The sequence below is a fragment of the Grampus griseus genome (assembly GCF_964374135.1).
Source record: "Grampus griseus genome assembly, chromosome: 5".
Classification (NCBI taxonomy): domain Eukaryota; kingdom Metazoa; phylum Chordata; class Mammalia; order Artiodactyla; family Delphinidae; genus Grampus; species Grampus griseus.
Window position 1 is genome coordinate 124,930,574 of NC_138998.1, and position 26,150 is coordinate 124,956,723.

At 40.3% G+C, this 26,150-nt stretch overlaps 3 protein-coding genes across 9 annotated transcripts in view; 2 read left to right on the forward strand and 1 right to left on the reverse strand.

Annotated features, from left to right (window-relative positions):
• Window positions 1–1,935, forward strand: part of JAM2 (junctional adhesion molecule 2) — a gene marked incomplete at its 3' end in the record, with an annotated part of 68,972 nt that extends 67,037 nt beyond the window's left edge. The window contains exon 10 of one of the 2 annotated variants that reach the window (XM_082654430.1): window positions 109–141. In XM_082654430.1, the coding sequence (XP_082510556.1) occupies window positions 109–141 (33 nt within the window). Of the gene's footprint in view, window positions 1–108 lie in introns of both variants that reach the window. The other variant, XM_082654429.1, reaches the window with a different exon arrangement.
• A 6,050-nt stretch (window positions 1,936–7,985) lies between these two features.
• On the reverse strand, window positions 7,986–15,177 carry ATP5PF (ATP synthase peripheral stalk subunit F6). 3 transcript variants are annotated; one of them, XM_082654318.1, is made up of 4 exons: window positions 15,058–15,177; window positions 11,446–11,622; window positions 8,668–8,792; window positions 7,986–8,171 (listed from the first exon to the last, which is right to left on the reverse strand). In XM_082654318.1, exons 2-4 carry the CDS (start codon window positions 11,607–11,609, stop codon window positions 8,134–8,136), a joined length of 327 nt encoding a protein of 108 aa, XP_082510444.1. In that variant the 5' UTR covers window positions 11,610–11,622; window positions 15,058–15,177; the 3' UTR covers window positions 7,986–8,133. The 3 variants fall into 3 exon arrangements, with proteins under 3 accessions (XP_082510444.1, XP_082510443.1, XP_082510445.1); XM_082654317.1 differs by lacking the exon at window positions 15,058–15,177 and adding an exon at window positions 14,914–15,026; XM_082654319.1 differs by lacking the exon at window positions 15,058–15,177 and adding an exon at window positions 14,722–14,884.
• Window positions 15,037–26,150, forward strand: part of GABPA (GA binding protein transcription factor subunit alpha) — a 36,153-nt gene continuing 25,039 nt past the window's right edge. The window contains exons 1-2 of one of the 4 annotated variants that reach the window (XM_082654314.1): window positions 15,037–15,139; window positions 22,622–22,723. In XM_082654314.1, coding sequence (XP_082510440.1) covers window positions 22,647–22,723 — 77 coding nt within the window. In that variant the 5' untranslated portion in view covers window positions 15,037–15,139; window positions 22,622–22,646. Of the gene's footprint in view, window positions 15,140–15,349; window positions 15,654–16,313; window positions 16,448–17,805; window positions 17,903–22,621; window positions 22,724–26,150 lie in introns of those variants that run through there. The other 3 variants (XM_082654313.1, XM_082654316.1, XM_082654315.1) reach the window with 3 other exon arrangements.

The window sequence follows — 26,150 nt, forward strand, 5'->3', positions numbered from 1 at the left end:
TGCAAGATTCTCATAGTGGATGTATCTTTGTATTCATAAGATTTCTATATTTCTTTAAATGTTAAGTAATACATCATATTTAAACTTGTTTTTTCTTTCTTCTTCTAGGATTTCAAGCACACAAAATCCTTTATAATTTAAAAGAATTCCATCTTTGCGATGCACCAAAACCCCAGTTGTTGCACTATTAAAAGATTATAAAACTCTGCTTTGTCTTACATTTGCCAAGAGGTACATGAGGAGGTGAAATTGGTGTTTCAGTATAATCTTTATGACTGCTACATCACTTGAAATTTTTATTTTACACAAATAGTTTTGTCAGCAGCTAAAATACAGTCTGGCTTCTTGTGTCTGGACAAAGTTAAAGGAGTCAAAATACTTTGTAATATTCTGGGGCTTGTGAAATGTTAAATATCGTAACTTCTAGAGTAAGTTACTAAAAATATATCATACTGGTTGTGAAATTAATCCACAGAGCATGAAAGTGTAAGCTGTATGCACCCTCTGTGCAAGAGTCTGATTTAGAGGGTTCAGAAAATACTCTGACAGATGCAAAAGGAACCTCTGGTCTCATTATTCTGTTGCTCATTTATCACTAATATATTCACAGAAGGGAAGTGGCAGGAAGGGTCTTACACCCAAGGATTTGCACTTTTTGTTTACTTTCATGTCTGAGAACCAAAATCAACATGAAGAAAAATACCTAATGACCAGAGCTCACTCACCTGGTGTGTGCCGTTGATTTCTTCATTAAACATCAGTCTGAGAGTTAAACACAAACCCAAGTGTCTTATTTCACCCCCAGAGCTGCTTGTTGCTATTTCCCTCCCCTAAGACCCCTTTGAAGAGGATCGGTGACTTTGACATCAGAACTCGCCATTGGAACCAACACACATAACCCTACAGATACTTGTCCCTGCATGATGGTGACTTCACATCTCTCTGTCTCTAAAATTTGTGCAGTGAAGTTTTGCATTGGGCCGAGTCCCTTGCTGTTACGGCCAGTGGTTTTCCAACCCTGCTTATGGCAAAGTCAGGGATATGGAGGGGAGGACAGGTTGCCTGACAAGTAAAATGAGATGAAACGGCTCAGGGTGGCTCCTGGCACCTGGTGCTACGCTTGATACATAGAGAACACAGGAGAAATGAAATGAAAAATGGGTCCGATCATCTGGTTTCTAAACTGATAGATCACAAAGACCTCCAGCTAGTGTTACAAAGTGAAAATTCCAATGATCCATGTAATAGGGAGAGTAATTAGACTGTGTTAAAAGCATAATCATCCAGAACTTATTTTGATTATTCATTTCATATTGAAAAGACAATATGGCTAGGGCATTTCCAGTTCCAGGCAAATCTAGACGAAAAAGTCCCTCACTACCTTTGACAACTTTGAACACGGTTAAACTGCTTTTAAAGGAGTCCACTCTTTTTGCCCAATAGGCAGAGCAAATCGCCAGGATTCACGGGACAGACAGTTGGATTAAGTACTCACCAAGTGCCGAATATGTGCCTGGACACCAGGTCACTGGGAAGATGCCTGTTGTCACACTGCCCCCACTTGTCTGTGACATTCAGTGATTCTCACCAGACCTCTTCCAACAGTTTCCGTAAAGGGCCAGGTAGTAGATATTTTAAGACATGTAGGCCATATGGTCCCTGCCATAACTGCCTGTACTGTACTCAACTCTGCCATTTTTCATGTCATGGTATTGTAGCATGAAAGCAGCCACAGACAATACTTTTAAAATGGTCATGTTTGTGTTCTTAAAACAGGAGGCACAGACAGGATCTGGTCCACATGCATAGTTTCCCAACTCTTGGTGATGAAGCATGAAAAGAAAAAAAACAAAAAACTATCATTATAATTCTTAGAGCATTTTGATTTTGTTTTCATGAAGTAAAATTGTGTTTTATAAAGGTTAGGGCGTTAGTATCTTTAATAGCAAGTTTTAATTATTATCATTGTAACCAGATTTAATTTGTTTTTACTTGGGGGTTTAACCTAACTAAATCTGGAACAACTGTTTTTCAATACAGCCTTGAAAAAAACTTCATCTCACAGGTGGTTTTGTCTGATTAAAGTCTGCATTAATAAAAATAGCTGAACGTGTTCAATTTTTTAGTCCCATTTAATGGTGCAGGGGAAGAGTCATTCACCTATTGTTATTCAAATGAAACCCAGGAAACTAGTCCCTCTTACTGTCTGTAGCTACAAGGCTAACGCTTTAGCTGCCTAAGATGAGAATCTCATCTCTCAGCCTGGGTGCCTGCCAACCTTTCCAATGCTGAAAAAATGCTCTGAAAGTAAAATGTCACAACTATTTATTGAACACTTTATATATGTCGTGGAAGTGGGGGGTGGATGGAGTTGAGGCTGTATAAAATCTCAAATTCACCTCAACGATTGTATAAAGAGGGCAATGTCGTCATTTTACAGATGAGGAAACTGAGATGAACTGAGTCAGTGACTGCCAAGTTTACAAAGCTGACAAGTGAAGAGGCAGTGTCTATGTGACCCAGGTCTATCCGATGCAGGATGTTTTACACAAGATGTTTTTTCTCTGCCCCCAACATTCCTTCCTTTGAAATTCTCAAATTCTTCTCTCCTAGGACAGCTTCCCTTCACCCTGCCTAGTCTCACAGCCTGTGATACTTTCTGCCTTCCCTTTGCCCCTACCCCAGGTAAATGCCATGGTGGATCATTTCATCCCCTTGCCACAGATACCCAAATCTTTAATCTTATTTTTTTCAAGATTGAAGCTAACCACGATTTAAATTTAACCACCATTTAAATTATATTCTCTACCACTACCACCCTCCCTATCTCCATTTTCAACCTCCCATTTATTCACAGACTCCTCATTCATTGGCACGATTGTCACTACTTTTTATCTCCGGCTACTATCTCACACCTTTTGTCTTCTGCTACCTTCCTCCCTCAAGTACCCCCTCTCTTAGTAGCATTTTTTTTTTTATATAATAACAAATGTTTTTGTTAGTTTTACTTTTTAGTTTCTAATTTCTTTTTTTTTAAACATCTTTATTGGAGTATAATTGCTTTACAATGGTGTGTTAGTTTCTGCTTATAACAAAGTGAATCAGTTATACATATGTTCCCATATCTCTTCCCTCTTGCGTCTCCCTCCCTCCCACCCTCCCTATCCCGCCCTTCTAGGTGGTCACAAACCACCTAGCTGATCTCCCTGTGCTATGTGGCTACTTCCCACTAGCTATCTATTTTACGTTTGGTAATCCCAATACTGGGCATATACCCTGAGAAAACCATAATTCAAAAAGAGTCATGTACCACAATGTTCATTGCAGCTCTATTTACAATAGCCAGGACATGGAAGCAACCTAAGTGTCCATCAACAGATGAATGTATAAAGAAGATGTGGCACATATATACAATGAAATATTACTCAGCCATAAAAAGAAACGAAATTGTTATTTGTAGTGAGGTGGATGGACCTAGAGTCTGTCATACAGAGTGAGGTAGGTCAGAAAGAGAAAAACAAATACCGTATGCTAACACATATATATGGAATCTAAGAAAAAAAAAAAGTCATGAATAACCTAGGGGTAAGACAGGAATAAAGACACAAACCTACTAGAGAATGGACTTGAGGATATAGGGAGGTGGAAGGGTAAACTGGGACAAAGTGAGAGCGTGGCATGGACACATATACACTTGGTAGCACTTTTAATCTCTCCTGTCCTGAAGGCTCCTTTGCCCTCTAGTCTCCCCCTCACACACCCCATCAGTCTAACAGTTACTGCCAGATTACTCTCTTGAACAGTCAACTCCCTTCTCCCTTTTCTCCCATCCCCTTGCTGAAAACCTTTCACTCTTTTCCTTTACATAGTCTCTCACCAAGGTCTAAACATTTTACCCTGAAATTCAGGGCCTCCCCCCACGTACACACGTTGTCATATTGTCACACCTACCTGTTCAGCCACATGTTCAAACTGAACTAAGGTCATTGCATCTCAACAACCCTTTTTTTCTTCTCCTTTACCTGGAAAGCTGATTCTCCTAATCACAAGATATGTAGATTCTAGTTACTCTTCAGGACATCTTTCAAATTCCACCTTCTCTATGCAGCCTTCCCTCTTCTCCCTTCTGGAAGAAGTTTCTTTCTTTGAATTTCCATAGCACTTGGTTTTCTTATGGCACTTGTTGGTTTTATATTTCTTAATACAGTTATGTATGTACATCTCTGGCATCACCACCAATCTATTAATAGAACCACTTTGAGAAAAGAGCCACATTTTACATACATATTTATAAGCCCCAAAGTATTTAGCTGTATCTAATGTGTAGTCAGTATCCAGTAAGTGCTAAATGAATTTTTTAAGATCAAAAGAGCACTTGTGAAAGGGCAATTTAAAGAGTATTTATTGATAAAATTTCTCCATAGATTTAGAATATTAATACTGTATTTTGCAATGTTATTATAATCCAGTTCGTTATGCAGAGTCACACAAATTAATGCTCCATGAATTAAGGCTGGACAGACATGACTTTTATTCTACTCCTATTAGTTATTAGGCATCCATTTCCACACAGTCCTTAAAAAGATCTTAAAATATTTTTCTACTTTAAAGTAAGACATACTAGAGTATGTCTTTATACTTTTTACTAAGAAAATGTCAAAACAAATGAATAGTGTGTCAACAAAGGACTTGTTTAACTTCTTTAAGACTGAGGGCAGATGGTTTTAAAGCTCCATTTTATGATCTGTTTTCAATACTGAATGTGCTACATAGAAGTGCTTCTTAAAGATGGTGTAAAAACTGAGATTTTTTTATGACCTGTAGTTAGATTCCTAAAGTTGCCCCCTGCCATTTAACTTTTCATTCTCAAGCTTCCTTTCCTTCCAAATATTTAACTACCATGAATTATACTGAAGTTGCTGTAGGTCAAGAAACCTAGTTTTCTAAATTTTAGGATAACATATAGCAAAAAGAATTAGAAAAAGTTTTATATGTAAAGACATATTCATGTAACAGAATGTCGACTGGGATTTTTCCTGTTGCCTGAAGGCTGACAAGTACCTCACTTTCTAAAGAAACCCGTAACTAATTTGGGTATAAATACCTGCTTTGATGTTCATGAAGAGACAGTTGTGCTACCCTGAAATTATTACCCTGGTCCTCTCTCCTTTACCCCACCGCACAAAATCCATAAACTGAAGTGTGTAGGGATGGATTGGGGGTGGGGAGCAATGGAGAGAGACAGAATGAATTGTCCAAGTCGTGTGAGTTTGCCAAAGTTGTGAGTTCTACTTCCCAACTCACCCCCCAAGGCAAGTAAAGAGAATTTTAAAGAGAATCACCTGCAACAATTGAAGGCACATGCCAAGAAGCAAAGAGCTATTTGAGCAGAGTGAAAAGAGAGTTGGAAAAAGATATCAAGGTAGAGAGCAGGGGAAATGGTGAAGCACCTATCTTCCCATTGTGTCTCAGGGCAAGGATGTGTGAGTTTCCTGTGGTCAAGTAGGCATCTTTGAAAGTAGCTGGCCTTGAGCCTTCTTGCCAGTGTCTGAGAGCAAACATCTGAAATAAGAGTCTGTGAACTGGACCATTGAGGTGGGAGCTGAGGGGAGTTTGGAAGAGATTACCTTACCCATTTAAGGTAATCTGCATAATAGGAAACTTTATAGCCCACAGAGCCTTCCAAGAACTCATACATTAAGAATCTAACCAGAGTAAGCATTTATAAGCCTGCCACACCAAGGGTAGCAACAATCAGAAACAAAAATTCTACACTAAATGGATTTAAGTAAAAATCGCCTACAACGGAAGCCCTCTTTGGTTATTGCTATTTTTATTAAAGGGAGTACTAGACACGTAACAGGCAGGCACATGTCCATTTCCAGTTCCTGTACCTTTCCTCAACTCAAATATGCCCTTATAAGAACACCAGTCTTCTTATAAGGACACCTGTCAGACTGGACTCAAGCCCACTCTAACAACCTCATTTTAACTTAATCCCATTTAAGGGTCCCAATCCCCAAATACAATCATATTGGGAGGTTCTGAGAGTTAGGGCTTCCACATAGGAGTTTTAGGGGAACACGATTCAGCCCACACCACCAGGCAAGGGAGAAAAATGCCATTTTAAACAGCTAAAAGCCTAGAGAGTTGAGGTCATTTGTAATAACATATAAGGTGGTCCCAAATGCTAAGTGCAGGACCACTTTCTTGTAGGCTGAAGTAACAGATAAAGGCTGGAGTTTGCAAATTTGGGGCAGCCTTACCAGAAAGTTGAAGGAGCTATGAGGAAGAAGGGGCAATGGTTAACATCCATGACTCAAAGCACCACTACAGCATTCAGTTGGAAAAAAAACAAGAGCACTTCTCTGGTCAAAATTTAGCTAAATGCATAGCCCTAAGATATAGGGCATGAGTAGGATGCTTAACACAGTATCCCTGCAGAAAGCCACAAATAGAGTCCTTCTGTTTACATAATGAAGAGATTGGGATGTTCAAGCAAACTCCAAGTAGTTGCGAGACAGACAAAAAAAAATTATGAATAGGTGTGAGATTATAAAAGGTAAAATTCAACTAAACTCTGAATTGGGGAGGGAAACATGAACGGAAAGGGTCAGCCCCATCTCCACCTAGACTGGCAGGGTCGCTGTTGACCCCAGGCTGCTTCCTTGCCACAGGAAGGTGGAGTAGAGCCACTTCAGGGGAGGGGAGGTTAGACAAAGGAACAGATCAATGAGGCTTCCTTGGTTACCTTTAATGGTGCCATAATGAAACATCGAATTCTGTTTCAACGTCTACAACTATTTAAAAGTAGTCCAACTGACCCATCATTGCTTAGCTTCATTTGAAGAAAACTGGGCAGTTTCTTCCTACTACTTTACCCTCCCCAATTCCATCTCTTCACATCTTACTAATCACACCTATATCATTAGGAAATATTTGTGGATCTTTTGAAAAGTATTCCTCACCAGGTTGAGACTTCAGCTAGTATGGCATGCCATAGTAAAAATCTATTTCTCTTTTGAAGTGAGCTAACCTCATAAGAAAGGCTGTATTTTTGACTTCACATTTTTGAAGAAAACCTCTAAAGCTTTACTAAAGACAGGTATTTACTGACATAAGTCAGAGAGATTGTCAGATAGAAAAAGGCACAACTGCTTTTCCTGTTTTTAAAAAAGAATAATTAAAAATAAAACCATCTACTCTCTGAAATTTTGATGTGCTTGCTCTGCCACTTCTCTGGCACATCATATCTGCTGGACCTTCCATCAGCTGGGCAAACAACACCACAGAGCTTAATATATATATATATTTTTTGCAGTACGCAGGCCTCTCACTGTTGTGGCCTCTCCCGTTGCGGAGCACAGGCTCCGGACGCCCAGGCTCAGCGGCCAGGGCTCACGGGCCCAGCCGCTCCGCAGCATGTGGGATCTTCCCGGACCGGGGCATGAACCCACGTCCCCTGCATCGGCAGGCGGACTCTCAACCACTGCGCCACCAGGGAAGCCCTACAGCTTAATATTTTAAAGGAAATTCCTTTGTAGAACCCTCCCCTCTCTGGCTCCCAGCTCCCCCTGATCTATCCATATAGCCCCATAAAAGACACTGTGATCATTACACTGCAAGGGAAGAGGAGGGATCTGAGTTACTGGGATAATAAAAGCATTTAACATATGAGGAGATGGAAGTTAAAACACAATGGATGTTCCTGGACATATTCACAATCACACTTGAGTTTCCTGAAAAAGCTATGAAAAAGGATTTATGAACCATTTCTTCATATTCTGGGAACGGGTATAACATTCTCCGCAGCAAACATTCCTTAAGTCAGGTGGCTCCCCTCCAGCAGTAAGTCTCCGCAACAAAAAGGACACCCCTGCACTCAGAAGAACCTTGCAAGTAGTACCCAATTAATCCAAGGTCTCCATCTGCTTTGATATAACCAAATGGGAGGATCTAAAAACACAGAATTCAATACACTCAAGTGTACACCCAACACCACCAAATAATTTATTTTGAAATCAGAATTAAAAGAACATATGACAGTTGTGAAATGTATGTTTATGCTGTTACTTCTGATCAGTTATACAATTAATCTAGGACAAATTACCAGATAAATTTTACATTATTTCTTCAGGACTGTGGTTTCTCGACGACTTCAAACTTGGGATCTAAGAGGAATAAAAGGTTCAAGCTTAGCCATACTGCAATAAAGTTCATCTTCTAGAAAGTTTTAATATTTAACTCATCAATCTTCTGATTTTTTAAAGAAACATCTACATGGAAATATAACAACTGCTTAAGATTTATTCAGGACTTACAGTGAGCCAGGCTCTCTATGTCATTTAACTACAACTATCATTATGAGGAAAACAGCATAATTCTCCCCAAATGTCAGATGAGAAAGAGGGACCAATTAACTATCCAAAATCACACAGCTCATAAGTGATATTGTCAGGAGTTTGATTTTAGATCCCTGCCGTTTAACCTCTATGCTATGTGATCTCCTACCCCAATGGCATTTATCCCAGAGCTTCCCATGCACATGTCACTGTTCTAATAAATTCACACGTAATTGTCATTTAATCCTCTACACAACCCAAGTATAAATATTCTCCACTTAAAATGATCTCCCACAACAATGAATCTGTGATTAAAAAGACTTACCTTCAAATGTGAAGTTAGGGAACGTATTCATGTCTGCTTTACCATACATTTGCTTAAGCTTAAAAAGCTCCCTGTCTAGTTCTTGCTGATACTCTGGGCCAACATCAACAGGTCCTCCAGATGTCCTGTTGTGTAAACGACCAAGTTGAAAACAGATTTTAATCATTAGTTTACAAAAACAAAATTAAGTTTCATAGATCTTCTATATGTAGGGAAAAGCAGACTTTTCTGAAAGATAACAAGCAGTTCCACTTGAATTTCAGCTCAAACTATTTTAACTATTACGAGGTTTCACATAAATGAAGCAACTTCAAACAAACCTCTAACATTCAACGTCTGTCAGTATCAAGGATACTTATTAAAAGTCAACCTCTCAGGGTCTAAGCAGCAATAAGGTATAACGGCCAAGTCTGCGGGGTCTGGGGTGAATGACTGCTTCCGTTTCAGCGTCAGCTCTACAATTTGGTAACTGTGTGAACTAGAGCAAACCGTGTGAACTAAACTCTACATCTACAACTCGAAGTCTTACCTGATGGTGGCGTTGAGAGAAAGAGAGATTGTGTACATGTACCACTCAGCATAGTGCCTGGCACACAGTGAGCACTCAGTTATCTACTATCACTATGATTTAGATCAACCACCACTGGACAGCATTCAAAAACTTTAAGTCTCTATAACAGGGGCCAAACAAAGAAGCAAATTACTTCCTACCCCCAGAGGTTTTGCCATTTAGAAGAAAAAAAATAACATGTTTATAAACAATTATGCTGTAAGGGAGTTAGGTGATAACCTACAAAGACACGGTTTACCAAAAAGCTACTTGAATTGAGGGATCACTTTTGCTAAGCTGAACAGGGAAATTTCATTTTAAAAAGGTGGCATTTGTGACAAACCATGCATTTGGGTCAGATTTTAATTTGAGACATTCTAAGACTGAAAAAGCAAGGATGAGGAGGTGGTAAAGCACTGGCTGTATGTGGGGAACACTAAACAGCCTAGAGGGAAAAGCCAGCGGGACCCAGATCACAGGAGGCTGAGAATGTTAAGCCTGGGACTTTGTATTTTGTTTGCTAAGCAATAAAATGACAAAATTAGAGCTGTGCTTTGGAAAGATAAATATAGCATCATGGACCAGCAGTGTTTACACAAATTCTGTTTGTCAGAATGTTACTGCCCACTTATCAATGAATATAATAAAAAAATCTATAAGTGAAAATTCTATCAAGGCTAATATTTTCACCCATGCCTATGATAAAAGCATAGGATCTTATTTATGCTACAGATTTTCCACAAAAAATACTGAGCCAGCTCTAATTTAAGAACTTGTTAATGATGTTTCTTGCTATGGACCCAATGTTCTTCTACATCAGCATGTGCAACAGAACCTTCTGTGATAATAGAAATGCTCTATGTATGTGCTGTCTAATATGGTAACCAGTAGCCATATCTGGTATTGAGCAATAGAAATGTGACTAAGGCAACTGAGGAACTGAACTTTTATTTACACTTCATTAGAATTTGAATAGTCACATGTGATTAATAGCTATAGAGATATACAGTTCAGTTCTAGATAGAGCCTTCAACCAGATACTTTGATGACTGTTGTCCAGCTCTGGGATCCACAAGCTTTTAGAAACATTCACTCTTCCAAGCCGCCTTCCAAAATGCACCAGCTAGAAAGGAGCATTTCTTCCTATGAGTTCTCCAAACACTGAATGTGTCACTATCTTAGCATCTAACCTATTTAAACTTATATTGTATTTACTTGCTTAGAAACTTTCTACCCATCAGACTTTAAGAGTATTGTGTAGGGATTCCCTGGTGGCGCAGTGGTTGAGAGTCCGCCTGCCGATGCAGGGGACACGGGTTCATGCCCCAGTGTGGGAAGATCCCACATGCCGCAGAACGGCTAGGCCCGTGAGCCATGGCCGCTGAAGCCTGTGCGTCTGGAGCCTGTGCACTGCAACGGGAGATGCCACATCAGTGAGAGGCCCGTGAACCGCAAAAAAAAAAAGAATATTGTGTAAATGCAAAGTGGCTTCTTTCTTTGTAGCCCACCACTGTTAATAGTCCAGCACTTTGCACATGGTAGACAACCAAATAAAACAAAACTCTGAATTGATCTGTATCACTTTTCCGAAGATTTGGGCGTTGAACTTCATACTAAGGTCATCATTCATCTCCAAAACTGTGTGGTTCTATTATTATGTTGCTCCTGGACTTGCTTTATGTCATGAAGCAGGAGTCTTTTGATATTCCCAGAAATATATAAATATGGAAGTAGCATTAAAGGAAAAATGTTGTGTCTATACATTTCCCCCAAATCATGATGTCACAAAAAGGGCACTGAATTGAGAGAATATTTTGATTATGTTTTCCCCACAATTAGTTTTATGACCTTAGGCTAATCAATGTCTAAGGGGCTTAGTTTTTCTCAAATATGGTTCCTAAATGATTTCCAAGATCCCATGTACTTGTATGAATTGATTCTAGTTTATAATAAATGACACTATAGTAGGGATATATCTAAAATGGCACTAGATTTAATGGGATTCTCCCTTGGAACCCATATAAGGAAGAGAAAATTTGGGACTTAAAAAAAAAAAATCAAGATTCTCATCTTCTTCTTTGGAGCAGGTTATGAACCTTTATGATAGAGATCAGCTCAGTGAAGGTCTTAGACACTTTCAAACGCCAAGTAATTTTTTATTACCATCTCAAAACTTACATACTTTGAATATTCACACGTACACCATAGTTGATTATCTACGCACTTACTGTCGCTTATTTCTATATTCTCTAATCTTGTCCACGAAGAGTTTCTGGACAGGATCAAGTTCCTTATTAAATGCCACTGCCGTAAAACCGATGTTCCTCCTCAAAGAGACCGAGACTGCAGACTGAATGACAGAGGTCAACCTGAAGAGCCTCTGAAGAATCATGGTGATTCTGTTACTGGAAACAAGCACCCGAATGTGAAGATACTTTAAAATAGATATAATTGTAAAACACCTGTTAATATGTTATAGTGGGCATCTAATTCTACTAATTGCTACAGAACTTAAATCATACCAGAATTCAGTAAACACTAAGAACAGTCACCTGACCATAGCTCCCTTCCCCTCTCTACCCCACACTGCAAGTTTTTTGCTTCTTAACCAAAAGGCCCTGGAACCTAGCAGCAGTTAGGAACCACTCAGGCCTGCGTGTGGCTCCACTAGGGTCAGACGCAGAAAGCAAGCTCAGAATCTGGGATGGCACGTTTTCTTCTCCATGAATTTATTAGTCTTGGCTGCCCACCCTCAGCAGAAAAAGAATAATACTGATACCCAAATTAACGTACCAGGTTTCCCTGACTCCCTCAAAAGGCAAAAAGGGAGCTGTGCAGGGAGCCTGGAGACAGTTGCCTGAGCCTCAGTTTCTACTTCCCGGGCCCACAGGGAAAGAAACTGCTCTGCTTGTTACAACTGCAGGATTCCAGGCATTCAAGGACACTGTAAAAACCAAATCTAAGTCCAAAAGAACCAGCAAGGAAGACAGCAACTAGTCCAAGGGAGCCCACCAACAAGAGAGGAAAAATCAAGCAGTACAATCTAATCAGTGAAATAGAATTTGTGAAGGAGAAGAAAGTCTGAACTTTTAAAATAAGGACTTAAAGACTTCTAAGTCCTAGACTTCCTGAAGCTAAAATACATGGTCATCTAACTAAAAAATTACAGTATATAAATTAGAGGATGATCTCAGTTGAGACCTCATTTAGTGTCCTGAAAAGATCAAATGCAAAAAAAAAAAAATTGTATGCAAACAGAAATTCCAAAAGAAAAGAAATAAATAGGGAGACCATAAATAATTAGAAAAAACTGCCCAAGATGAAGAAAGGCTGATTAAACTGAAAGGGCTTACCAAATCCTTCTGGAATGATGATAAAGATTCACACCTCAATACAGCCTGGTAAAATTTCTGAACCTTAAAGTGAAAACCCAACATGCTAACATGTTTCCCATGCCACCCCCCCAAATTACCTAATAACAGCAATAACAATAAGCATCATCTCACTGACACTGGACTACTATTAAATTATAATACTACTGCTCAAAGTGTGGTCTGGGGACCAGCGGTAGTATTGCCTTACTGGTCTATAGTAATACCAAAATTGGCAATAAGCATTTAGAAACTTTTACAGCAAACTGACAGAGTAATTCATATCTGTTGAATTTAATAATACAAAAAGAGTTCATATTTTGTGTGTCTTCATTGTTTTGTCTTTCATCTACTAATTTTTCCAGTAATTCATTTTTACTGTATTCTTCAAAAATATCCACACGGGTTGAGGGGAAAATGGCCCTTTACTAATGAGAGTTGGAAAGCACTAAGCTAGACGACAATGGAGTAGCACAGCAGTTCTCAAATACAGGTGGCGGTATCCCCCAGGAGATATCTGGCAATGTCTGAAGACATTTTTGGTTGTCTTGATAGCGGCGAGTGTTACTGGCCTCTAGAGGATAAAAACCAGGATGCTGCCAAACATCCTATAACAACAACAACAATAACAACAATAGCCTGCCCACAACAAAGAAATATCTGGTCGAAAATGTCAATAGTGCTAAGGTTGAGAAGCCCTGAAATTGCACATAAAAACCACCAAAAGAAATCCTACAATCAACCAAATATCCTTCACCTGCCAGCATGAAAGAAAACTATTTGAAGAAATTAAAGATTTCATCATACATCACTCTTATACCTCATCAGAGGAAAAAAAAGGGGGGAGGGGAGACTCCAAGCAAACAACAAATGACCTTAAGGTGCCACTTAATAGCATTCTCATTTTACACAGAAACTGAGGCTTAGCGGTAAGTACCTGATCCCAGATTACACAGTAGAATTTGACAGAACACAAACATATTTTTCAAATTGTGCAATTCAGTGTATATTTTCCCCTTTGACAACGTAAAAACACACAACACTCTGCAACGTGGTCACCTAACACTTGTTCAGCCCTAGGTATTTTGCAAAGTACTTCTAGACATATTCTCTCCTTGTACCCTTATGGCAATACTGTGAAGAAACAGAGAAAGGTGTTCTTATCCCTCCTTTACAGATAAGAAAATGTTTAAGAAAAATGTTTAAATTATTCGTATTCCCACAATTAATTTGCTCTAAGTCTAACATTGCAAAGATCATGTTACTCCTACTGCAACATGGGTAAAACCCATTTTCATTTTTTCTATTTCTATCATCTAAGTACGAATGATTCCCAAATCACACTTCTAATTTTGGTCTTTTTCCTGAACTCCAAACCTATACATTCGACAGCTCTCATCCTTTCCTAAGTCCTACCGGGCCCTCAAATTCAACTTATCTAAAAAATGAACACATAATCTCACTATCAAAACTTGCTCCTTTTCCTTTATTCCGTTTCATTTTTTTCCCCACTGATTAAAGATCTAGTGAGAAAGATACATGTTATTACGCAAATAGGTATAAAATACCAACTATGATTAAGTTCTCTATTCGAGTACTATGAGGGGCCACGCCAGCCTATGATAGGGATTTGACACACTCAGAAAGACTGGGGAAGGTAACAGCAAGAAAAGGGTACAGCGTAAGAGGCGGCCTTGTGCTGAGAGGGAGCACGGTTCTCCCGTTTACAATGATGACTGACCAGCCTTTCGCTGCGATTTCGGCGCATGTTCATTGCTGAAGTCAATCCACAACTCGCCTGACTTAACCGGCTCTCTTTTTCCCTCCTGGAATCCGTGATGTAAAACAAAGCTGCTTAACCAAGTTTTAGCACCACCAACGTTTTTAGGTGGGTTGCAAACTTTTAAGATTACTATTATCCTTTCCCCTCTTACGTTCTACTTTTAAATGCTGTAGTTCAGAACAATCGCCCGCGCGCCAGGGCTGAGCAGGCCTGGCTGCAGACCGGCCCCGCGGGCATGACCTTGGCTGCCCCAGCCGGGCGGCGGGTCCATGAAGCGCCGGCCCCCCTGCCTCCCACGCCACCCTGAGCGTCAGGCTGGCCCTGAGAGCGGTATTATCAGGGCTACCTACTGAGTCTACCGCAAACTTCAAGGCCTAAAGGCGCCGAGGTCAGCAATGACTCCGGGCCAGACCGTGAAGGTGTCCAGGATACAGGCGGCTCTCTTTCAGAAGGGCAGAGGTGATAGGCATCCCAGACCTCGTGAAGAAACCCAGAATGCTCGTCCCTAGAGGCCAAGTGAGTCCAGTTACCCTCCCAGTCACCTTGCACTCGGTGCCGAGCTGCCAGAGCTACCACCGCCACCGCCGCCGCCGCCACCGTTTTACTTCCGGCCCTGGCTCCGCCCCCCCCGCCTAACCGCCATCGCAATGCATTATGGGCCGCCGTTTCAGTCGGTCGACACTCACCGGACAGGAAGCGTCTCGGAGACAGTCGGCGACCGGACGGCTCTAGGTGAGACAGAAGCCAAACAGGAGGAGGAAGTGGAGGGTAAGTGCTTCCGGGTCCCCTGGCGACGCCTCCGCCATCTTTCCTTCTCCCAAGTTGACCTGCTCTCTTTTTCACTCTCGGAAACCTTGTTTTGTACGCATGCGCACTTGGACTGGCCTTTCCCCTAGTTCAATCCCCACCGCCCCGAGTCAGCGTCCTCTTCCTTGGGGTGGTTGAGGTGTACGACTGTGCAGGCAAAGTGACAGAGTGTAAAACAAAGCGGATTGGGGCGTTGGGCTCCCTTGTGCCTCGTGAGCCTCCGTTGCCTCGGGCGTTCGTTTCGCGCAACCTGCTGGGAGTTGTAGTCCCGGACCCGGGGGTGCCTGGGAGGTGGGCGGGGGGGGTTGGAGTTTCTCTGCGCCGTTTTCGCGGGAAGGGCCCAGGGGCCTCTCACTTCGAGTCGCTGGAGCTGCGGGTCTTACCGGGAGAGACGCCGCACGTGGAGCCCGCGGCGCTGCGGTTTTCAGCCGGCTCTGGACTGCGGGCGGGGGCGACGGGGCCGAATCCAGAGCGGGTGAGTGCGGCCGCTGGGGAGGAGGGGAGCGCGGGTCCGCGCGGGCCGGCTTCGTTCCGGGGCCTTCTCCCCCACAGCGGCCCCCCCGCGGCCGCCTCTGTGTTTTGTTTCCGCTGGTCCCCGGCGCTGTGACTCCCATTTCCGTTCGTGGAGACTTGAGGGAGCCGGGTGGGGAGGGGCGGGGGAGGCTGTGCGGGGAGCGAAGGGGAGGGGCGGGGGGCGCGCGGCGCGGGACTCTGCTAAGCCGCGCGCACTCGGGGCCCCGGTCGTTTGTGTCACCCTTCGCCGTCCCCTTCCCTCACTATCCCCTGCTCGACTGTCCGCCGTGGTCCGCATTCGCCGCGGTCGGGATCTGATCCTGACGCCCCGGGGATTTCAGAGGAACATGCAAAACCATCCTCCTTGCCAACTCAGCGATTCGCTTTCACTTCGTATCCAGTTGTCTTTCTAGAATTCTTACAGTTGCATCAAAGCCATCTATTAATGTATATGGTGTCCGTTGGGTTTCTTTTAAAAACGAGGAAGTGTGAGGCAAGGGGAAAATGATGGGTTAATGTAGCTTGTCAGCTTTTTTAGTTTTTTTGTGTACTGGAAGATACGCCCGCGCGTGTTTGTATTTAGGAACCCTAGTTTGGTTAGGTTAACATCAGAGAGGACAACGCCTAATGTTGCACTGCAAGATGACGAGTAGTGATTTAGAAATACGCGCAGTAGGTCTGAGTCATGAGAGGAGCAAAGTTTTAGAAAGGTCCACTTAAGCAAAGTGAAGAACTGGACAGTGATAACGTTCTTAGGTACTTTGTTGTCTTAAATATCAAAAGAAACTGGTCCAACTCGTTCGGAACTACTTAAAGGGAATAATAATCTCTCTCTCTTAGGGTTTGATCCAAGCTTTCCAAGCTTATTTATTTTTAAACATATTCTGACACTAGGTGGACTTAAGCAGTTTTTACGTGGATTGCGTCTACAGGACCAATGCCATGAGGGGTGTATAGTCTTGAAGTAAGAAAATAATGAGCTAGGTGTTTCGTTGAGGCAAGTCATGAGAGCATGTGGAGGCTGAACACCAAATTAAAACTGTTGACTTTAATCTTCCTCCAGCTTTTATTTATGAAACTTCAAGTTTACAGGAAAATTGAAAAAATTATACAGTGAAATTATACAAGGAACACCTTCACCCCCAGGGTCACCAAGTGTTAACCTTTCTCCACTCTTGCTTTCTTTCTCCATGTGTATCCACACAGATGTATGTGTGTTACTTTTTCTTAGCTATTGACTTTATCTTTAAGAAACAAAAATGTCTTTTAATTTACTCAGGATACTTAACAGTATTTTTTAACTCGAGAGAATGTGCAGTTATCTGGTAGGTACTCCCAGATTGCACTTGTATTTATGTATCCTTTATTTATTTATTATCCTTTATTTATTTATTGTCCTTTACTGGGAAAAATTGGCCTAAACTCTGTAAACTAATAATGTGTTCCAGTGAAGAATAATCCTCAAATTTATCTGTGACTCTAAAAGAGAATGATAAACATAACTGTATTTTAAAGAATAGTAGCCTTTCCTGGAATTGTTAGTTAAATATAAATTTAGTTTGTATTCATTTTGTGAAGTGTTCTGAACCCAGGTTAGATTTAATCTAGGAGAAACCAGGGTGTCAAGGGGCACCTTTTCCTAGGGGGAAGGGCCCAAAGTAATGCTCTCTTTTCCATTTTCTTACGTATTGATATAGAATCCTGGGGAATTGTTTCCAGAAAAAGAGCTAAGACCCACTCAAGCAGTGATATCAAAGATTTGGACAGTTTCCCAAATCTCTCCATTGCTTCTTTAGCTTAAATTTAGAGAATTGAGAAAGAGGAAGATCAATTCAGGGACTGTAAGTAGCATGATTTTTTCCAAAAGCATATTGGATTCTTTTTTTTTTTTTTCTTTATTTGGCACCTTCTAGAGACTGATCTGTGACTTTTTTGGAAGATCACAGGGTAAATTTTTTAACAATCCTCTGTCTTAGTGCTTATACTCAGAGGTACCAAAGGTGTCCCTGCTGATAAGCCCTCAGGGCCATTTCTCAGCCTCTGGTTGTTACCAGAAAACTGGGTTCATCTCTTGGTGGGTGGCAAGACAAAAGACACAACCAAGCCAAAGATCAGAAGAAGAAAGGGTGTACTACTTGCAGCAAGGAGAATACCAGGATCTTCCCAAAGCGGTATCCTGAACAGCAAAATTGATGACCTTTTAAGCTAAGGGTACTTGCATATTCATGAAGGGTCTTGGGTGGTGCATGCCTATTCATGAAGGGGCTTCAGCAGGAGAATTCAGCATAGAATTGGGGCAAAGGTTGACAGCATCCATGCTTTAGTTGATTGAAGTCACAAGGGTCAGAAAAGGTCAACATTATCATCCCTTAGGTTACAGTTGATCTGGTGGTTGAGCGCTGGGGGGGGGGGGTTAAATTCTGAAAAACAGCTTAAGAAAGTGCTTCAGGCTAATCTTTACCATGGAAACAGAACTGGGAGTCTTTATAACTGATTTATTATCTTTGCTATTGTTACTCCTTAAGAGCATTATTACTGAGACCTGTTCAAGGGTAATCATTGTGGCCAGGCTTAGATTCCCAAATGGCTTAGGCCAAAAATGGCTTCTCATGTCAAGAAAGCCATGCCTGGTCCTTCTTCTCTGGGTACCGCCTACCCTATCTGCTTACAGTTACTGCTTCTTAGGCTTTCTGTTTTTCCAAAGTTCCTAGAAAATTCACTTGTTTTCTAATCTTTTTTTTAAAGTTGGTTATGGAGATGGGAGTGGATGTCCTTGTAGGCCCTGAAAATACAACATAAATGATCCTTTTAAGTGCTGTCCTGCTAAAAACCTTATTCTGGTTCTTACTTTTTTTGTACAGTTTTTATGATTTTTGCGTGTATGTGTGTGTACGTTACCTCCTTGTTTCTAACAGCTACTGTAGTTCCATAGTGTGTACTTCTTTCACATTTTCTTGTATCCGCAGTACTCTCTTACCATGGATATTGGCTTCAGCTTTCAGCTATCTCCAGCAAAGCTGCCCTTAACATCCTATTATCAATCATCGTGAGAATGTCTCTGGAATGCTTATCTGAGGGCAAGATTGCTGGGTCATAGGTATAAGCACTTTATTTGAGCAAGTGCTGCTAGATTTTTCTCCAAAATAGTCCTGTCTATACTCTATCAATAGTCCTGTCTATATTCTATGCCCCCATGTCCCTGCTAACTCTTTTCAGTATTCAACGTTCTAATCTTTGCCATATATGCACAGTATAAAGTGAATAATTTGAATGTGAGCATTTCTTCATGTCCGTAGCCATTTTGGTTTCTCTTTATGTGAGTTTCCTTTTTCTGTGCTTTACTGACTTTTCTAATTTGTCCTGACTTTTGGGGGGGTGTTATCAACTTGCAGGAGTTCACTGTGAATTCCAATTATTAGTCCCTTGTCATGTGTGGATATTGGAAATATCTGTTTCTACTCTGTAGCCTGTCAGTTAAACATAACTCTTAATTTTTATGTAAGGAAATCTATCAGTTTTTTTCCTTATGGTTTATGTTTTTGAAATTATGTTTAAGAAATCTTTTCTATCATTAGACCACAAAAAAATTCCCACCATTTTCTTCTGTTAGCTTCATAGATTTACCTTTCACATGGAAGCCTTTTAGGCTTCTGGAGTCAGTTATACAGTGTGTAATAGTTGTTATAACATTCACTTATCCAACACATTTTAATAGAGTGCCTACAAAGGGAGAGGCAGTTCAAAGTTCTTTGTATATATCTGTGAACGAATACCCCTTCCCAGGTGAGCTTGTGTTGTCCTACAAGGATAGGCCTTATTGGGTCACCACCTCCTGTTTTGCTCTAGTGCTCAGGATGAATTCCACAGTTTTACACATAGTATCTGTTAAGAAATAGGCTTTATGGGGAAAGGGAAGACTTACTAGGCCAGGGTCAGCAAGAAAAGAAAACAAAAGCCCTTCATTCTTTCATCATCCCAACCAAAATCTGCTGGGGCCTAGGCATTCTGCTGGATGTGCATGATGTGTATCTATTTCAGTGGAGAGCCCCACCCTCTTATTATGCTTTCTTATTGTAGGGGAGCTGTGAGAGCAACCTTAATAATGTGGGGAAAGTCAGATCATTTTTGTACTAGGCAGTCTAGATTTGGATGCCAGCGATTTATAGAATAAGTTGTCAGAAAACCAGCTCCCCAGCATTTGGAGATGTTTGGACCTGAGGAGAGTTACAATCCTTTTTAAAGTGGGAAAGAAGACTGTGTTAGTTTCCCAGAGCTACTGTAACAAATTACTACAAACTTAGTGGCTTGAAAACAATTTATTATCATACATTTCTTGAAGTCAGAAGTCTGAAATGGGTCTTCCTGAGCTAAAATCAGATGTTGGCAGAGTTGCACGTCTTCTGGAGGCTCTAGGGGAGAATCTGTTTCCTTTTTCCAGGTTTTAGAGGCTGCCTGCGTTCCTTGGTTTGTGGCTCCTTTCTTTCATCTTCAAAGCCAGTCATAGCCAGCCAGTCAAGTCCTTCTCACTTTGAATCACTCTGGATCTCTTCACATTCCCTCTTTCCCTCTTAAGGATACTTGTGATTTCCTTGGACTCACCTAGATAAGCCAGGATAATCTCTGTATTTGAAGGTCAGTTTATTAGTAAACTTAATTCCCCTTGGCCATGTGATTTAGCATAATCACAGGTTCTGGGTTGTTATTGTGCCTACCACAAAGACCTTGGTCCCTTGAGAAGTTGGAACCTGGGGAAGCCCCTCCCACCTCCAGTAGCTAGGGGAAGTCCGTAGGCCAGGCAAACCAACTTAAGTTCCTGGGGTCACTTTTGGACAGTTTTGGTTTTTGCACCCTGGCAGTGATCCAACAGAGAAAGAAAGACAATAAATGTAGTAAATTATTAGTATGTTAGAGGATGAGTGCTGTGGACAAGAAGAAAGATGTAAGGACAAGTAAGGAGGCCAGTGTGGGAGGGGGAGTCAGAGCAGTAGTAGAATGGGGATGGGGAGTAGATCACGTAGGACCTTGTTGGCCATTGTGAAGTCTTTAGTTTTTTTTTTACTGTGAATGGTATCAAAGGAGTGCTGTGATGTAACTTCAGTTTTAAAAAGGATCACACTGGCAGTTGTATTGACTGAGAACAGACTGCAGGGGGGCAAGGGCACCAACACAGGGAAACGTGTTAGGAAGAGGCTATTCCAGGTAAGAGATGGTGGAGGCTCTTGTTCTAGTGTATATTTGCAGTATAGAGCATGTACTTCAGTTGATAGACCTAAAGCATGACATTATGGAGCCACAGGCAGTTTAGCCTCACTAACCTCTGGATAGTTTTCTTATGAGGGTGGACTCAAAATAAGATTGTTCTGTGTAAAGCATTTGAATGTGGTGCCTGATACTCAGTAAATAATGGTTATTATTAATAGGAATGAATATTTGAATTCTTCATTTTGTCAAATCTTTAAAGTGGGAGCATGGACTCCTTTATAAACATTAAAGTACCAAATTTACAGGACCATTCCTTGCAAGTCAGAGAGTCGAAGGCACTTAGAAGTACTTTTTTAGATGTAGTAGTAAACTTAGAAAACTCTATTCTGGACTGAGAATATATATTGAGTCCAGAGACAGATTCACTGACCTACAGTGAGGTCCTAACAGCCTGAAACATTAACACCTTGGAAATGGTCATAAAGAAATACCAATATATGCAGCTATTTTATGCATTACTTAGCATTTTTTTAATTATAATGTTTTAGTATCAAGAGTACAAATGGTACAAAATGGCACATAATGTATCAATGGTACAAAAATCAATGGAAGTTTAATGTAGCAGGTAATAATTTTACACGAGAGAATTAAAAACTGAAGTAATGGTTTATTTAAAATGTATAAAACCACATCTGAAAAACAATCATAAAAAATTCTAGTGTTGGGACTTCCCTGGTGGCATAGTGGTTAAGAATCCACCTGCCAGTGCAGGGGACACAGGTTCGATCCTCGATCCCTGGTCCAGGAAGACCCCACATGCTGCGGAGCAGCTGAGCCCGTGCGCCACAACTACTGAGCCCACATGCCACAACTACCGAAGCCCACGCACCTAGAGCCTGTGCTCCACAACAAGAGAAGCCACCACAATGAGAAGCCCATGCATTACAACGAAGAGTAGCCCCCACTTGCCCCACCTAGAGAAAGCTGGCGCTCAGCAGCAAAGATCCAACGCAGCCAAAAAAAATAAATAAATAAAATTCTAGTGTGTAATCAGGGCAATAATGCACATATCTATAATGATTTTGTTACTTTATTTTGCTGTTTGAGAATATTGTACTGGCATTTATAAGAAATGTAACACAAAGCTGGGATTAACTTTTATATTATTCTGTCAGTATAATGGTTTGCAATAAATTCTGCTAAGAAGGTACAGCTTTTAGCTGAACCATTGTAAATTGTTCATCTCCATGTTGTTTTTTGTTTGGCCACACCATGCATCATGAGGGATCTTAGCTCCCTGACCAGGGATGGAACCCATGCCCTCTGCAGTGGAAGTGCAGAGTCCAAACCACTGGACTGCCAAGGAATTTCTATGTTGATTTTTAAGCTGCAGGTTTGAATCTGTTATTAAGACTGAATTGCTGTAATATAGTTGACATGCCTTCACTTAATTTTGAAGTGACCTGAATTAATTTATTGGCTGAGATTGGGCTGAAAACATCCCAGTAAATCCAAGGGAATGATAATGATGTCATGTCAGGCTAATAAACACCATTTAAACAAAAACTAGTTTATAAATATTAGTTGTGGATTTTCTTTTATATGTGAAGATTTCTTCCTCCTCTTCTGCTTATCCTCCACTTTTATTTGAATTGGGTCTTTACTTCTTGTATACCGTGTCTGCTTATGCAGATAATTTCAGAATGTCTTTCGTTTTAACTTTTGTAGGGTCAGCTTTTGAAATACTTCAATCATGACGAAAAGAGAAGCAGAGGAGCTGATAGAAATTGAGATTGATGGAACAGAGAAACCAGAGTGCACAGAAGAAAGGTTGGTATTTTTTTAATTTACCACTTTTTATATTATCAACATGCCTAATTAAGAATGAAGCCAAGGGCTTCCCTGGTGGCGCAGTGGTTGAGAGTCTGCCTGCCGATCCAGGGGACACGGGTTCGTGCCCTGGTTCGGGAAGATCCCACATGAGAGGCCACAACAGTGAGAGGCCTGCGTACCGCAAAAAAAAAAAAAAAAAATCACACTAAGTTCTTTTGGGGGCCTTTTTTTTTTTTCCAACTGACCTCAGCATTTTGGGGGATAATGTATTGCCTTTTTCCTCAGACTTACTGGGTTTGTTGGTTTTGTAGCTGGGAGGAAAAGATAGTTTTAAAGACAGTAATAAGCATAGCTGATAATGATCAAGCAATTGATTGTGATGGTTTTTCCCCCTCAGGCACTGTTTGATTCTTTTTCCTTTTGTCAGTGCTGATTACTTTTATTTCAGTAAAAATTAGTTCAGCCTGAACTAATTCAACAAATAACAGCTGTCTGGAGTACATGAATAAATGAGACTGTAACTTGCCCTTGTAGAGACTACCTTGTATTTGAGGAAACATACATCTGTATGAGCCATCACAGTACTAAGCATTTAGAGAAGTGAAAGGTATTAGTTTTTGGAATAGTAATAGAATATTACTTACTCCATTAAGGAAGGAGGGCAGTGGTAATGAGTTCTGAATCCAAGGAGAGAATATGGGTAAAAAATAGGGATTTGGGAGTCAAGAAGGTTGAGGAGGGTAATGGCTAATAGTCCTACTTTACTCTGTAAAGCAGGAGATAATAAACTGAAAGTAAAAGGACCTCAAGGGTAGCAGAAAACTGACATAGAGTAACGAAGGTTCAGAACAACTATGATGGGAATGGAGAAGATCACTAAAGTTGAGTAGGATGCTGAGTGTTGAGAGTGCAGCTGAGGTTAAAGACCTTAAATTTTTTAAAATTGTATTTTATTGTGGTAAGTATATTTAACACAAGATCTACCCTCAATAAATTTTTAAGTGTACAATACAGTATTGTCAACTGCAGGCATAATGTTGTGCAATGGATCTCTACAACTTATTTGTCTTGCATAATTGAGATTTCATGCCAGTTAATTAGCAGCTCCCCCATTTTTTCTGCGGTTACTTATGCCACCTCTTCTGCTCAGAAGAGACGTTTGGCTCTAGCTCAAAAGAGAAACCCCAGTTTAGTGTCCTCCGTCCTGTCCTCCCCCACCATGCCCTGGTACAGAAACATTTTCCTGACAGAAAAGGTCTAAAATACCTTGACATGGCTGCCTGGGAGACCTTAAATTTTTAATGGAGCTTTTCAACATGTTCGATTATGCTATTTTCTCCAACGGAAGAAACAATAGGCTGCATGTCTTTCTTAATTTTCATACATGTGCACATATAAATGTTTAGGTTGTGTGTGTATACGTACATACATACATACATTTATTTATTTATTTATGTAGCACATTACCCCAGAACTTTGCAGCTTAAAGCACCCAAATGTTATTATCGCACGAAGTTTCTCAGAATCCGGAACCTGGGGACAGTTTAGCTGGATGGCTTTGGCTCAGGGTACTTTGTGAGCTTGCAGTGAAGCTGTTCGTCTGGGCTACAGTCATCTGAAGAGCTGACTGAGGCTGGCATATCTGTTTCTGAGATCACTCATAAGACTGGTGACAGGACCATTCGCTTCCTCACCACATGGGCTTCTTTCCGTGCAGGGCTGCTCATGACATGGTGGCTGGCTTTCCCTAACGCAGATGGTCTGAGAGAGAGCCTTGGCCACAGTGTCTTATTTTTAAATAACCTAATCTAAGAAGCAGTACATATATCACTCTTAGTCCTTAGTCCTTTGGTCACACAGTCCAACCTTGGTACAATTCGGGAGGGAACTATGAAAAGATGTGAATATTAGGAGGTAAGAATCATTTGGGCTATCTTGGAGACTGACATGCACGTATTTATTTTTATATATACATACATACAAATGGTCCACAAAGTCTGAAGTTTTTACTGTTTGACCCCTTACAGAAAACCTTTGCTGATGTCTCATGTAAGATATTGGTAGTTACTGTGGTTGATAGTTACTGTTGACCTGGGGAGTAGCTATGTAAAGGAAGCAGTTATAGCTAGCTGTCTAGTTGTAGCAGATTGCTATGCAGAAATTTAGGTCCAGTGATGTGAGATCATCCACACTTTCTCAAGGGAAATTGGTAATCAGGTTTTTTATATGGATCTCCCAAGGTTTAAATGGTGGCAACAGAATATTAAAAAGTGTTTTAAATGTTGAGCTCATGTAAAATAGGTCTTTAAAAATCTGTGTTAAAGTGACATTTTAAAGATTATTGTTATGAAAAAAAGAAAAATATAGCCCACTCTGCTATAGCTGAAGAATTAGTAAAAATACTCACTTAGCCAAAAGACCCAATTATTTTACCTTAACAAATAGTAATAAGAATATGTTTACTATTATTTTAAAATAATCTTGTTTTTTTCAGTCATGACTGTTCTCTTTTATAAATTTTAAAAGTTTTAGGAATTTAGGCTGAATAGGTTCAGTGAATATCATGTGTATATTGCATTATACTTGGAATTTATGTGAAAATGGAACTTGACAAATTTTAAATACATACTGGTTTTGACAACTGCAAATGAGATTTAAACCATATATAAATTAAACATGTCATGAAACTTGATTGAATTCTAGGTTTATCAATTCAGCAAATACTAATTGGTACCTATTTTCTGTTTGGCCTCAAATAAGGATTCACAAAAGATACGTAGAATTACGTACCAGAGATTTTACCTCAAGGAACTTTGTAGAATTCAAAGTATGAAATAATAATGCAAAAGAGCCCTTAGAGAGTTTTAAAGGAAAATTATAATTTTTTAAGGTGGATCTAGACTGATTATAACCAGTAGTTTTCAGATTAGATTAAATGAAAATATTTTTGATAACTTATATTTTCATGTCTTATAATTTACATTATTAAATTGTATTAATCTTGGAAAGAGAAATTGACTAGTAGAGATGGCATACAAGTTTTGAAGAGGCTTTATATATTCCTTTCTGAGCCTAAAATTCTTCAAAATAACTTGGAAATATAATATAAATGCAAATGTTTCTCCTTAAATATTGTATATGCAATATTTGTATGTGTATACACACATGCATACATATGTATGTATATAATATGGTGTATTTGAAAAGGTGCCTTAAATTTCAAGCTAGCATTTCTCTGTGCGATGTGATTCAGTATTAAGCTTGACAACACTAGCTGTTGATGAGCCTACCACTGTGAAAGGTGTCTGTGCAGAAAGGAGTTTCAAAGGCCAGAAATGTGTTTTGGTGTTGAATTTTGTTTTCACCATATCATTGCATTAATATCCAGGGTAAGAATGTAATTGTTAACCATTATATTCTTTAA

Coding starts and splice junctions, on each gene's coding strand:
- ATP5PF (XM_082654318.1), bottom strand. CDS start 11,609: ATGATTCTTCAGAGGCTCTTCAGGTTGACCTCTGTCATTCAGTCTGCA. Junction 8,793..11,445: donor GAATATAGAAATAAGCGACA/GTAAGTGCGTAG, acceptor TTTACACAACAG/GACATCTGGAGGACCTGTTG. Junction 8,172..8,667: donor CCCTAACTTCACATTTGAAG/GTAAGTCTTTTT, acceptor TATTCCTCTTAG/ATCCCAAGTTTGAAGTCGTC.